At 36.1% G+C, this 12428-nt stretch overlaps 1 protein-coding gene across 3 annotated transcripts in view; it reads right to left on the bottom strand.

The window, feature by feature from the left end:
* The window catches only part of FAP (fibroblast activation protein alpha), an 81177-nt gene that overhangs the window by 52886 nt on the left and 15863 nt on the right, over nucleotides 1-12428 (bottom strand). For 2 of the 3 annotated variants that reach the window (XM_070071537.2, XM_008258670.5), the window contains 4 exons: nucleotides 6522-6620; nucleotides 5525-5619; nucleotides 4523-4597; nucleotides 2914-2966 (listed from right to left, as the gene is read on the bottom strand). In XM_070071537.2, the coding sequence (XP_069927638.1) occupies nucleotides 2914-2966; nucleotides 4523-4597; nucleotides 5525-5619; nucleotides 6522-6620 (322 nt within the window). The remainder of the gene's footprint in view (nucleotides 1-2913; nucleotides 2967-4522; nucleotides 4598-5524; nucleotides 5620-6521; nucleotides 6621-12428) is intronic. The other variant, XM_089329116.1, reaches the window with a different exon arrangement.

The raw sequence follows: 12428 nt of genomic DNA, 5'->3' as shown, positions 1-12428 counted from the left end.
TAATTTGAGGAGCCTCAAGAAAAACTCCCTGCCCATCTCTTCCAACAAAATCTCTGCAACCTGGACCTAACACATATCTGGCATGTCTACATTTCTCATTTTCTTAACGCTTGCACACCTGTGAAGACCCTTAACAAATATTGCCTTGATGTAACTCATTGGGTCATGAAGCCAAGGATCTAGCAAACAATGAGGGAACATGCACAGTTTTGATTACAGAAAGAGTGATGCCTCCAGAGGAAGGTGATCTTCGGTTTTGTAGTGGCAATCCTGGCCACCAGAGGGCAGTTAAACTAGCACCGGGCCTCTGGGTTGAAAGGAACATACTGAGTTTGGAGAAAGAAAAGATCCAGACAGAAGGCATGTTTTCTCCTGATTTACAGTTCTCAGACTAAATGTTCATGTGACCTTTAATGCGGCAACACTGCCTCAGTTTTCTATATGTTTTGCAACTATCAATGCAATCGTGTATAGAGTGCCAACCTGAAAATCATAGTGCATGTGTCTTCATGACTGGCAAGCCAACACCACCGCCATTTCCCAAACCACTAATCATTTGACAGAAGGAAGAGAAGGATGCTTTACAGTAGCTGTCATTTCATCATTGTTCCACACCTAGCTTGAAACCAGAACCATCCTCATTTTTTCTGTGCTAGATTTTTTTATGTTCCTCAGAGGTATATGTGGAAGACTTAGAATTAGTGGTATTCAGTCATTCCTTGAATCTCAACAAATTCATCATCTCTTACTTCCCAAATTATGATAAAAATCTGGAAAATTAGATAGTCTTTCAGAAACAAAAAACAGTGGTTTGACTAAATTCACTGCAGAAAAGCTAAACATTTAATTTGATTAAAGGCTATGAAGTTTATGGAAACCGTGATTAAAGTGTTAGTGTTGTCAACTTCTTTTGAAATGTTGTTCAGTTTAGTGAACCTCAACATGGAGAATTTCAATCTCATTAAAAGAAAAATAGGACATGATTAAAGATTCGACAAATTGTACTAAAAGACCAATTTCCACCACTCTAGTCTAAAGGTTTCTTGAGGGTAGAGTTGGCATCTCAAGCTCAATTTTATTTTCATTATATAGCTACTCTTTCATTTCCTTGTGGTGGAGGAGGGATTAATTCCAGGACTTCTTGTGGATACCAAAACCCTGATACTCAAGTCCCTTATATAAAATGGTGCAGTATTTGCGTCTAATCTGGGTACATTCTCCTGCATACTTTAAATCATTCCTAGATTGCTTGTTAATACCTAACACAATGCATACAAATACTATGAAAATAATTGTACTACTGCTACTATAATAGTGAATATAAATATTACATTAATATATATTGCTTATGATAATAAATAAATGCTTATATTAATTAAAGAAGCACTTAAAATCATTTTTTAAATATGGTTGAATCTGCTGATGCAAAATCCATAAATACACAGAACTTACTGTGTATGCTTTTCACATTAAACACTTTGTGAACTTGAGATGTTGTGTGGATATAGAGAAAGAAAGACTCAGAGCCCATTACAGGAACTTGGAGTCTACTTTAAAAAGCAGCTCCTATTTCTTCATTTGACAGTTTAAGGAGATCAGAGTTATTCTTTTGTGACCATTTAAAAGCAGCAGACAGATAAATCTTTTTGCATTTTTATATTCTTGTTAGATGAAAGGGAAAATAGATCAGAAGATTTTTTCAATACCTTTTCAAGCCATGTAATTATTTTGCCATTTTATATAACAACAAAAGGATATCACATTATGATGAGTAACTAAACCAATTTGTGGCTATACTTAGCCAGGGTGATTTTTCTAATACACAAATCTGATCATGTCATTTCCCATTTAAAACCCTTGAGTGACTCCCTATTGTCATTAGAAAGAGATCTAAACTCTTTAATGGTTTCCTTGTTATTATTCACCCTTGTTTCCTGGTCTCAACTTCTTCCAAACCTTGTCCCACCCCTAATGAGTAAGCTGGCCCCAACTCTAGTTCAACCATACTGACTTCTTGAGAGTGTCCTGACCACTGCATTTGCTTTTTCCCCTTTGAGCCTTACATGTCCTTCTGTCAGAATTTCTCCCTTCTTCTTTACCTACCTGCACAATCATTGCTTTTTTTCTTTCAATTGTTAAATATATAATTAACCATACACATAAATTTTAAAATAATATAATGACAGTTTATTTATCATCTAATTTTAAGAGATTATTTAACATGTAAGTATTCAAGCATGTTGTGCTCTATAAATATCTGATTTTTAGCTCATTGTGGCTTTTCAAACACTTAATTTTAAATAAATTAATGGAATGTGTGTTCAGATACAACTAATGCTTCATTGGTCTCCCTTGTGCCTCCCTACAATGAAGTAGCTGCTTTCCTGAACAATGTCTCAGTCTCATGCATGTTTTTGATCTTTTAACTCACATGATGGTAGCTCAAAAGGTTCATAGACAATACACGTTATGAAAAACTATGCATGAATTTCAAAATTTTTGCACCAAAATAAACATCTTTTAACTTCTCTTCACACAAATATTTTGATATTTTCACATTTACTTTCATAAATATTACTATTATAATTTGCCTATCAAAAACTGAAAAACAGAACTATATTGTATATAAAGTATACAATACTAGTCATATAAAAAAGGTGAAGTTTATGCTGCTCTGTGCCAGAAAATCCTTTCATTTTTCAAAATAATTGAAAATCCCATAGAAAGGTCATTGAAGAAACCAACTTCGTTGAAGAACTTTTCCTTTAGTTTGATAAGTACATGTATATTGTACAAAGTAACAACCTAAGATCAGTAACAAGATACTGTAGTTTTAACCTCCAATCAGGATTTGGAATGGGAAAGCCTAGCTATTATATGTCAGTAGTATTAATAAATAAAGGTGATGTTTACCCATTCCTAAGGTCATAGATGTGATATGTTGCTGTGTAAGAGTATCTCCAAAGCTGTCAGAAAGAAGAAGGCAAAGATAAATTAAAATTTTAAAAGGCTTATATCAGGATATTACACAATGGACACATGCATTGAAGCATCACGTGGTGTCTCATAAATATGTACAACTTTAATGTACCTGTTAACATTTTTAAGTTAAGGAATTTCTAAGATAATATATAATAATAAATCACCCAATTTGAGTTTCAGAATTGTAAAAGAACTGTTTTCACAAGGTACTGGGAAGGATGTGCTTCAATTCCAAATAGATCTTCATTTAAAGAGCTCTGCTGTGGACTTTTGTTTGTCTAAGTTCCAGAACTAATCTCAGCGGTGATTCAACTCTCACTCCATAAAAAGAATATCCAAAGATATTTCCTAATATAAAAAAAACTTATCTTTGACATACTTTATCCTAGGAATTTTCCACTCATGCTTTACCCAGATTGAAATAAAACCGCCATGATTTCCACAGCTCATAGATTACCCTGTATCTGAATAATTCAGTATAAGTCCCTTTAAAATTGGTGAAGAACATTGTACTGAAAATATGATTTTGTTGTAAAGTTCTTGTCTTCCTTTAATTGAGCACAGTTTGTTTTTTTTTAATAATAGCAATTGAAACAATAGGAGACTTTTAAGTTATTATTTTCTCTTGAATAAAACTGTTCTTTTTCTTGTTAGGTGTCTTTGTGCTGTATGTTAAGTGTCTGTGTAAGTGTGTGTATGTGCTGTATGTTGTGTGTTGGTGCTGTATGAATAACGCAAACATTATTTTGGATTCTGTTTCTTAAGGGACTTTCAAACTCTTGGCTGACATAGGTCCTTCTGAAGATTGTTGGTTACCAGTATCTGGGCCCCCAGGAAATAATCAGCTGACTAAGCTGACCTTACATTCTGTGTAATATCAAGAGGGATATAAAAAATAAAGTCAAAGCAAAAGGTTCTTGATGTAAAAGTAACAGAAGTTTGATTTTGTAGTAAATTTTGTGCTATTGCCAGAAAGAAAAAAAAATAGAGAACAATTACTTTCCTTCTACAACCTCATTCAGAAAGGGGAGTAAAAGTCACATTAAATTGTCTGGTTTGGTGAGAACATACACAAGCTAGACCTTCCAAGACATAGATTTATAGCCTGGATACCATTGATCATAATTTATTGTGTCTGATTATGTGACCTAAATATACTACACCTTGATTTTTCCATTTTAGTAATCACAAACTTTTATTAGATTAAAATAAGTAAGAATATACTAATGATTTCTGATATAAATATAAACTTAAAATACAAGGATGTTCTCCCATTTCTGATGGAGGTCAGTGCCCCCTCATGAAATTTTCTCCCCCTAGAGGAAAGGAGCTTCTACCACTAATGATAACCAGGTAAGTATGCCAAGTCATAAATTATCAGTGTATACTTCACTTATGTTTTTTGAGCTCATCTAGAATCTACGTAAGTTCTTGCATATTTAGAGATGAAGACAGACTTTTATTTTCTATTAATTATATAAACCAATCTGTAGCTTATTAGGAGATATAATCATATATACCCAAGTTAGATAGTTCATACCTTTGAATAATCACTTTCTAGGTATGCAAATTGCCGATCCGGGGACAAGCCATAATTTGAAGCATTCACACTTTTCTGAAATTTTGAAAAAGTTGGTTAGAATAGAGAAAAAAAGAACCATTTCAACTTGTAGTTCTAAAAGAACATAATGTCATTGATAGGCTCCAACATATATATACTTTCAGTGCAATTAAAAATATTTTACATAGTACCTACTGTTTACATTTACAGAGAAATGTTTTTACTACACACTATAGGAGGAAGTCACAATAAGTAAAATGTACTTCGTGATTTCATGAAGTTTATAATGTTAACCTTGTGAATGAGTTACATATTACAAATTGGTTCTATAAAAGCAATATAGCATCCTAAGAGTATTAAGGTATAAGTGATTGAATCCAAATGACAGGATCTTTGGTTATGCAGAGGAGACTATTAAATGAGCTTGGCTTTAAAGCGTTAGTAAGCTTTTCAGGTTAAAGAAAGTTGGAGGATTGGGAGCCTAGGACAGAATAGCACGTGCCTATATAGCATAGCTGCCGCTTACTAAGCATTTATTTTATGTTAGGCACTACCTGTTTTTCAATGTTATTTCACTTAGTTCTTATATTAACCCAAAGAGAAATTGGTATTCCCATTTTACAGAGGAAGAAACTGAGGCACAGTGAAGGTGATATAGTGTAGATCCCTTTAACCAAGATTTCACAACTAGTAAGGAACATAGACAGTATTTGAATCTTGATTTGCCTGAGTCTAAGGATTTGAATTTTTAAGCCATTTCATGCCATACTATTTCCATGAGGAGAAAACATGCTGGGCGATTTAGAAGAAGGCAATAGTGGCCTAGTGTCACTGGAAGAGATCGCTAGGGGGCTATAGGGAGGAATGGATCTAGGAAGGAAGTTTTGGCCCAGATCATGTGCTAGGAATTTTGCTTCTGTGGCTTGGTCAGTGGAGAGATGGTAAAGGCATCTGAATAGGAAGATGATGTAGAATACATACCATGGTGCTATTACTCAAAATGATATATGATTCTCCTGTTTCAATATTATAAAACACTATATTATTATCTGCAGATTGATGAAGATATTCTTGTCCTTTAAACAAGAATGAAAACAAAATAAAATTTGAAATGATTTCTCTTAACAGGAAATGCATTTATATACAAGAAACCACTCTTATTTTACAGACTTACTTTGCTTTCCTCCCTGTCCAGGAGACACTATTTTATCAAATTTAAAAAAAACAAATTGGTGGTAGAAGGGAGGAAAGGACATTTTCTTTTACTTTGTGACAATGTAGGAGCAACTCTATTCTGATGCAGTGTGCATATGAATAAAATTTTGTCTTCTCTGAGTTACAAAGACTATAAACTAGTATAAAATGGTGGGAATTTTTTGCAATAAAATATGTTATATTTGGGTTCTGCTTGATTTAGTTTAAAATTGTTTTGTATTAATTATATTTTCTAAAGAGAAAAATGAATATATTCAACTTTTAGTGGCATTTTATATTTAGAGCTATAAAGTCACAAACTAGCTGATCTGACCATTTATTTGATTAGACTTATTGATAGCACCCTATTTTAAAGAACTAATTTTATGGCTCTTAAGCAGTTTGTTGTCATAGTAAGATTTTGAGCTTCCCACATTATTTTCAGATTAATGATGGAATTTCTTTTATTGTAATTCTCATGACCCCCTAAATGATGCATATCTTGCATTCTCAAAAGCTATATCAGACATTCAAATAATTTCAACAATATGTTCTCAACTTTCACTTTTTTTGGTTAAAATTCCTATTAGTCTGTTTATGTTTGGACAAATCCAGTTTGAATTGTCTTATCAAAAGTGCCTTGATGGGCACTGTAATTATCTAGCTCATTCCTCTTTTTGTCCATTTCCGCTGAAACAGTTTCAGCTACCAAAGAGTTGTATTGGCACTAAAAGCAAAATACATTTTAAAACGTCTCCAAAAGACAAAGAAAAAATTCACTTACCTGAAATCCAGTTTGGAAAAAATGTTTTATAAGAAAATGTTCCATTTAAAATATCTTTCAGTGTGAGTGCTCTTGTTGTACTTTCTTCAGAGTTATGGACTTGGGAAGAGGAGAGGAAACACATTGTTATAAAAAAGGAATTAATAACTCAAACACATTCTAAGCCTGGCCTACATCTGTTCTTTCTCAGATAATGATAAGATCTTGCATTTGCTAAGTACTTGCTTAATGCCTGTCTTGTTAACTATAAATTTTATTTCCTTTTTTGTAGGCAGAATAAGCAAAGTTTTTAGAGGTAGTTAGTCTGTAAGTAAAAATTGGTGGCAAAATGTAGAGGAAGATGAAGCTTAGAGAGAAGAAACATGCAGAGTATTTGTGGTGTTATTCTAGAACCAGTAGTTTCAGGGATTTTTGAGTAAGAAGATGAGATGAAATTTCAATAACTTTTGGCTTTGCAGAACAGTGACTACAAACAACATGAATTTGAGTAAATTCAAGCCAGTATGGATGGGTATCTAGCTTAGCAGATACTGGTTAAGATGTCTACATTCCAAATTGGAGAATGGATACCCATTCTCGTTCTGACTCCTGATTCCAGTTTCCTGCTAATGGAGACCCTGGGAGGCAGAGATGGGAGCTCAAGTAATTTAAGTTCCTGCCACTCATGTGGGAGACCTGGTTTGTGTTCTTGGCTCCCCCTGGCCCCAGTTCCAGCTGCTGTGGGCATTTGGGGGAATGAACCAGTGGATGAGAACTCAGTTCCTGTCTCTCTCTGACTCTCAAATAACACCCAGCCACTTGTACTTCCTCATGTAGTCTTTTTTTTTTTTTATTTTTTTTTATTTTTTTTATTTTTTTTTTGACAGGCAGAGTGGACAGTGAGAGAGAGAGAGACAGAGAGAAAGGTCTTCCTTTGCCGTTGGTTCACCCTCCAATGGCCGCCGCGGCCAGCGCGATGTGGCCGGCGCACCGCGCTGATCCGATGGCAGGAGCCAGGAGCCAGGTGCTTTTCCTGGTCTCCCATGGGGTGCAGGGCCCAAGCACCTGGGCCATCCTCCACTGCACTCCCGGGCCACAGCAGAGGGCTGGCCTGGAAGAGGGGCAACCGGGACAGAATCCGGCGCCCCGACCGGGACTAGAACCCGGTGTGCCGGCGCCGCTAGGCGGAGGATTAGCCTAGTGAGCCGCGGCGCCGGCCCCTCATGTAGTCTTGATTTGTATTTTTACTGATCTATCAGTGTTGTATTTTAGCAGCCCTGTTGTTAGGATGAAATCAACAAGAATCCTTACCTTCAGAAATCTCAAGATGGTTATTAATGAACTTAGTTAACTTTCATATCTGATTATGGATTTTTAGAAAGATAAAGTTGGTCAGAATAGAAAAAAAAAGCATTTGACCTGCACAAATGATCTTGGAAATATCAAGAGTATAGGTTTTTCACAGACTAGCTAACCATATGTAGCTCACAAATAACAAGCAAATTTCATCTATAGCTTTTCAAACAAGATTCTATTCTTTAAAAAAAAAAGAACTTACTAAAGAGCACTGAAGCATATATACCAAGAGCATAATAACGTAACTCCCAAGCCCCCTTCATACCATTGCTCCCGTTCTTCATCCCTCCAACCTTGCTCCTTCTCCAGCCACTACTCAACAGAACCAAAACTTACAGAAATATCCTATGCCTTGAATAGCATGTAGGAGTCTGGCATTTTCCCAGGTGAAAACAAAACTGTCAAAGTTAAGAGCTGTAATTTTATCCTTCTGCAAAAACTCATAGATTTCCATGATTTTTCAATTCCGTTTGAAGACCAAAAATCATTACCTGGACTACAAGTTTTGACTGGTCTGCTACTGCATACCCTGCCAGCCCTTCCTGCCTTTCTTTCATTTCTAGAATTCAAACATGCCAAGCTTACTATTCCTTAAATATGTTTCTTTATACAGAGTTTCTGTACCTCCTTCTCCCTCTTCCTTTGCCTCATAATTCCTCTCAATAGCTCTCAGTCTAAGGACCATCTGGGAATCCTATCAAATTATCTGGGAAGCTTGTCCTGATCCCTTGGCTCAGGTCAAGCTCCCTTGTTACACATTCCCATAGAACATATTTTGTTTTAGAGTGCTTGCTGGGCTTGTAATAATCTATGTGTTTGAGTGATTTTCTTACCAATGTTTATCCACTTTTTACAGTATAATCAAAATAGTTACTGTAAGTGCAAAGATCATGTCTTATTTTGTTTACTATTGTCATCTAGCACATACAGGCATTTAAGAAACACTTATTGAATGAATTAATGCATGAAAAGAAAGATGTATGTATGTATGGATTGACTGATCAATGCATTGATGAGATTTGTGCCATTCTATGAATTTCCTATGTGGCTTTGATGAGTTAATCTTTGGCATCCTGGTTTGCCTACCTATAATATAAAGGTCTGGACTACAGATGCGGACAATCCCTTCTAGCTATGTCATACTAGATTTTGAAATCTGAAACTGAAGTTGCTCCTTTAATCTTGTAGTTACATAAATGTACTGTTACATAATAAGAGCAAAATGATCAATTAGATCAATTAGATCATTAGCAAAATGATCAATTAGAAGATACAATTAGATAATTGTATCTTCAGATATTTTAACATTGATGCATGTATATTCCATAAATTGATTACAACCATGAATATCTGGTTTGTTTTCTTAGTTTACCAAAACTTACTCTGGTGGCTGTAAGAAAACAAGTGACTGTTGAGCTTCTTTGTAAATAGACACACTGGCCACTTAGTTTCTTTATAAACCAATCAAGTGTTTACATTATCTTTCATCTTAAGTAAGCTTGTGTACACTATACAATTATAATGAATGTATTTGATTGAATGGTCTTGTGCAGAATTCATATCACTAGTTTTATAGTTTCCATCCAATGAATAAATGACCATTTTCTACAGTAATATTAGAATGACTACCAAGCACATAGTTCAGATTCATCTAACACTCCTAAGAGCAAATTTTAACCTATTTCTGACATAGTAAAGGGAAAATGATAACATGAATTTAGTGGAAAGTTGTTTACATTTGAGGAACATTTACTTTATGTCTCTACAATTCTGAATATCCACATAAAAATTAAAATTTAGTGAATATGTTTACTGTGACTAGCAAAATAATATAAATTTAATTTTTTTGAAATTAGCTCAATAAATTAATATTACTTTGGTGACATCTTTTTTAAAAGTCTATCATAGGGGCCGACGCTGTGGCATAGTAAGTAAAGCCACCACCTGCAGTGCCAGCATCCCATATGAGCCCTGGTTTGAGTCCTGGCTCCTCCACTTCTGATACAGTTCTCTGCTATGGCCTGGAAAAGCAGTAGAAGATGGCCCAAGTGCTTGGGCCCCTGCACATGCATGGGATACCTGGAAGAAATTCCTGGCTCCTGGTTTCGGATCGGCACAGCCCTGGCCATTGTGGCCATCTGGGGAGTGAACCAGCAGATGGAAAACCTCTGTGTCTCTCTCTTTGCCTCTGCCTCTCTATAACTCTGCCTTTCAAATAAATAAGTAAATCTTTTTAAAAAAAAATCCATCATAGGCTGGCGCCGCGGCTCACTAGGCTAATCCTCCACCTTGCGGCGATGGCACACCGGGTTCTAGTCCCGGTCGGGGCGCCGGATTCTGTCCCGGTTGCCCCTCTTCCAGGCCAGCTCTCTGCTGTGGCCAGGGAGTGCAGTGGAGGATGGCCCAGGTGCTTGGACCCTGCACCCCATGGGAGACCAGGAAAAGCACCTGGCTCCTGGCTCCTGCCATCGGATCAGCGCAGTGCACCGGCCGCAGCGCGCTGGCCGCGGCGGCCATTGGAGGGTGAACCAACGGCAAAGGAAGACCTTTCTCTCTGTCTCTCTCTCTCACTGTCCACTCTGCCTGTCAAAAAAATAAAAAAAATTTAAAAAAAAAGTCCATCATAGATAATGCTTTGGTTATGGCTAATGACACATATTGTATCTTTTTATGTAATTTTCCTTACAGTTATGCTTAATTGACACATTTGTAGCTATAATTATTCTTCCTTTTAATACAAGGTTGACTTAATGAGATAATTTAATTAAAACATTTAGTTTTTATGCTTGGTACATATATTTTTTAAAATATTTATTTATTTGAAAGAGTTTCACAGAAAGAGGAGAGATAGAGAGAGAGAGAGAGACAGAGAGAGAGAGAGGTCTTCCCTCTAATGGTTCACTCCCCAATTGGCCGCAACGGTCAGAGCTGTGCCAATCCAAAGCCAGGAACCAGGAGCTTCTTCCGGGTCTCCCACATGGGTGCAGGGGCCCAAGGACTTGGGCCATCTTCTACTGCTTTCCCAGGCCATAGCAGAGAGCTGGATCAGAAGTGGAGCAACTGGGACTCGAACCAGCGCCCATATGGAATGCCGACACTTCAGGCCAAGGTATTAACCAGCTGCGCCACAGCGCCGGCCCCTTGGTACATATCTTATACTACTTCTTAATTTTTCCTTTTCATATTATCATAACCCATAAATATTCTTCAAGTAATATTCCCCTCAGTATTCTTCCCATAAATATTTTATATCAATGTTTCCTTAATTAATTTGATCACTAGAACTTTTATTTCATTGTTTTTGCGAATATCCACTAAAACCAGTTTGGGAAATAGAGTTTCAGATTAAGCTGTAAGTATATACATTAAAGATTTACTTTTGTTCTAGTTAAATTAAATGCATAGGTTATACTTCAAACATTTTGGTCATTGTGTAGCTCCATAACAGAACTGTTGCAATTGCAATCAAAGATACAATTTATACTGCTGTTGTGTGTAGGTAAATAAAACGTGAAAAATAAGAGTTTCAGATTATTTGTAAATATACAGTGATTTTCCTTCTTATGTCATTAATCTTTATTATGGTCCTTATCAGAGTTCTCAAAAGGATTCTGGGGATTAGTTATCTGTTTTTTTTTTTTTCCACATTTATGGTAGATTATCCAGGAAGGTTATACTTGAAAGTGTATTTCATATTACTTCCTAGTTAGTCATTTATTTTATATGGGTGAATAGTATCTAGAAATGCCAACAATCTATATAGAGAATTTAGCATATGTCCCATTGTGACTCAAAATATCGGAAAAGCAATTTTAAACATGCATTAATCATACTACCGATTGCCATAATGAGAGTAATTCTTGATATCACCCAGAAAGTAATGAATATTTGTATAAAGCAGCGTATTTATGTGAGCCAACTACATTTATATGGGAATAGAATTTCTGGCACAGAATGAGGTAAAATCATTACTTCTAATCTCATGTTACCTTTGCAAGCTACCTCAGATGCAATGTGTCCAGGACTTGGAAAATGTAAATACTTTGGTGCTGGATTGGGCATAGTTAAATGCATGTCCAGTATAACAGGAGGATTTTAAATTAGGCATTTTTCTCTTCATGCTTAAAATGACCACATACTCATAAATGGAAGAGAATGATATAACTGCTTTAAATTTTGCATTAGGTCGCATATATGAATGAAAACAAAACAAAAAAATTACTTAGAATTTCAGTTCAGGATCCTTGTATAAATACAATGATTTCAAATATATTTTGCTCCACATCAATGCTGACAAGATTTTATTCAATATCAATGCTGACCACCGGAACAGTCATCTGCAGAAATGATCTTCAGTAAGGCACTATGGGGCCAGCGCTGTGGTGCAGTGGCTTAAAACCCTTGCCTGAAGCTCTGGCATCCCATATGGGTGCCAGTTCCAGTCCTGGCTGCTCCTCTTCCAATCCAGCTCTCTGCTATGGCCTGGGATGGAGTAGAAGATGGCCCAAGTCCTTGGGCCCCTTGACCCATATGGGAGACCCAGAAGAAGCCCCTGGTTCCTGGTTTCTGATC

The sequence above is a fragment of the Oryctolagus cuniculus genome, chromosome 3 (assembly GCF_051225735.1).
Source record: "Oryctolagus cuniculus isolate XC-2025 breed Fujian yellow rabbit chromosome 3, ASM5122573v1, whole genome shotgun sequence".
In the NCBI taxonomy this organism is placed as follows: Eukaryota; Metazoa; Chordata; class Mammalia; order Lagomorpha; family Leporidae; genus Oryctolagus; species Oryctolagus cuniculus.
The sequence above is the reverse complement of the archived record's forward strand: the minus strand, read 5'-3'. Positions and strand labels throughout refer to the sequence as shown.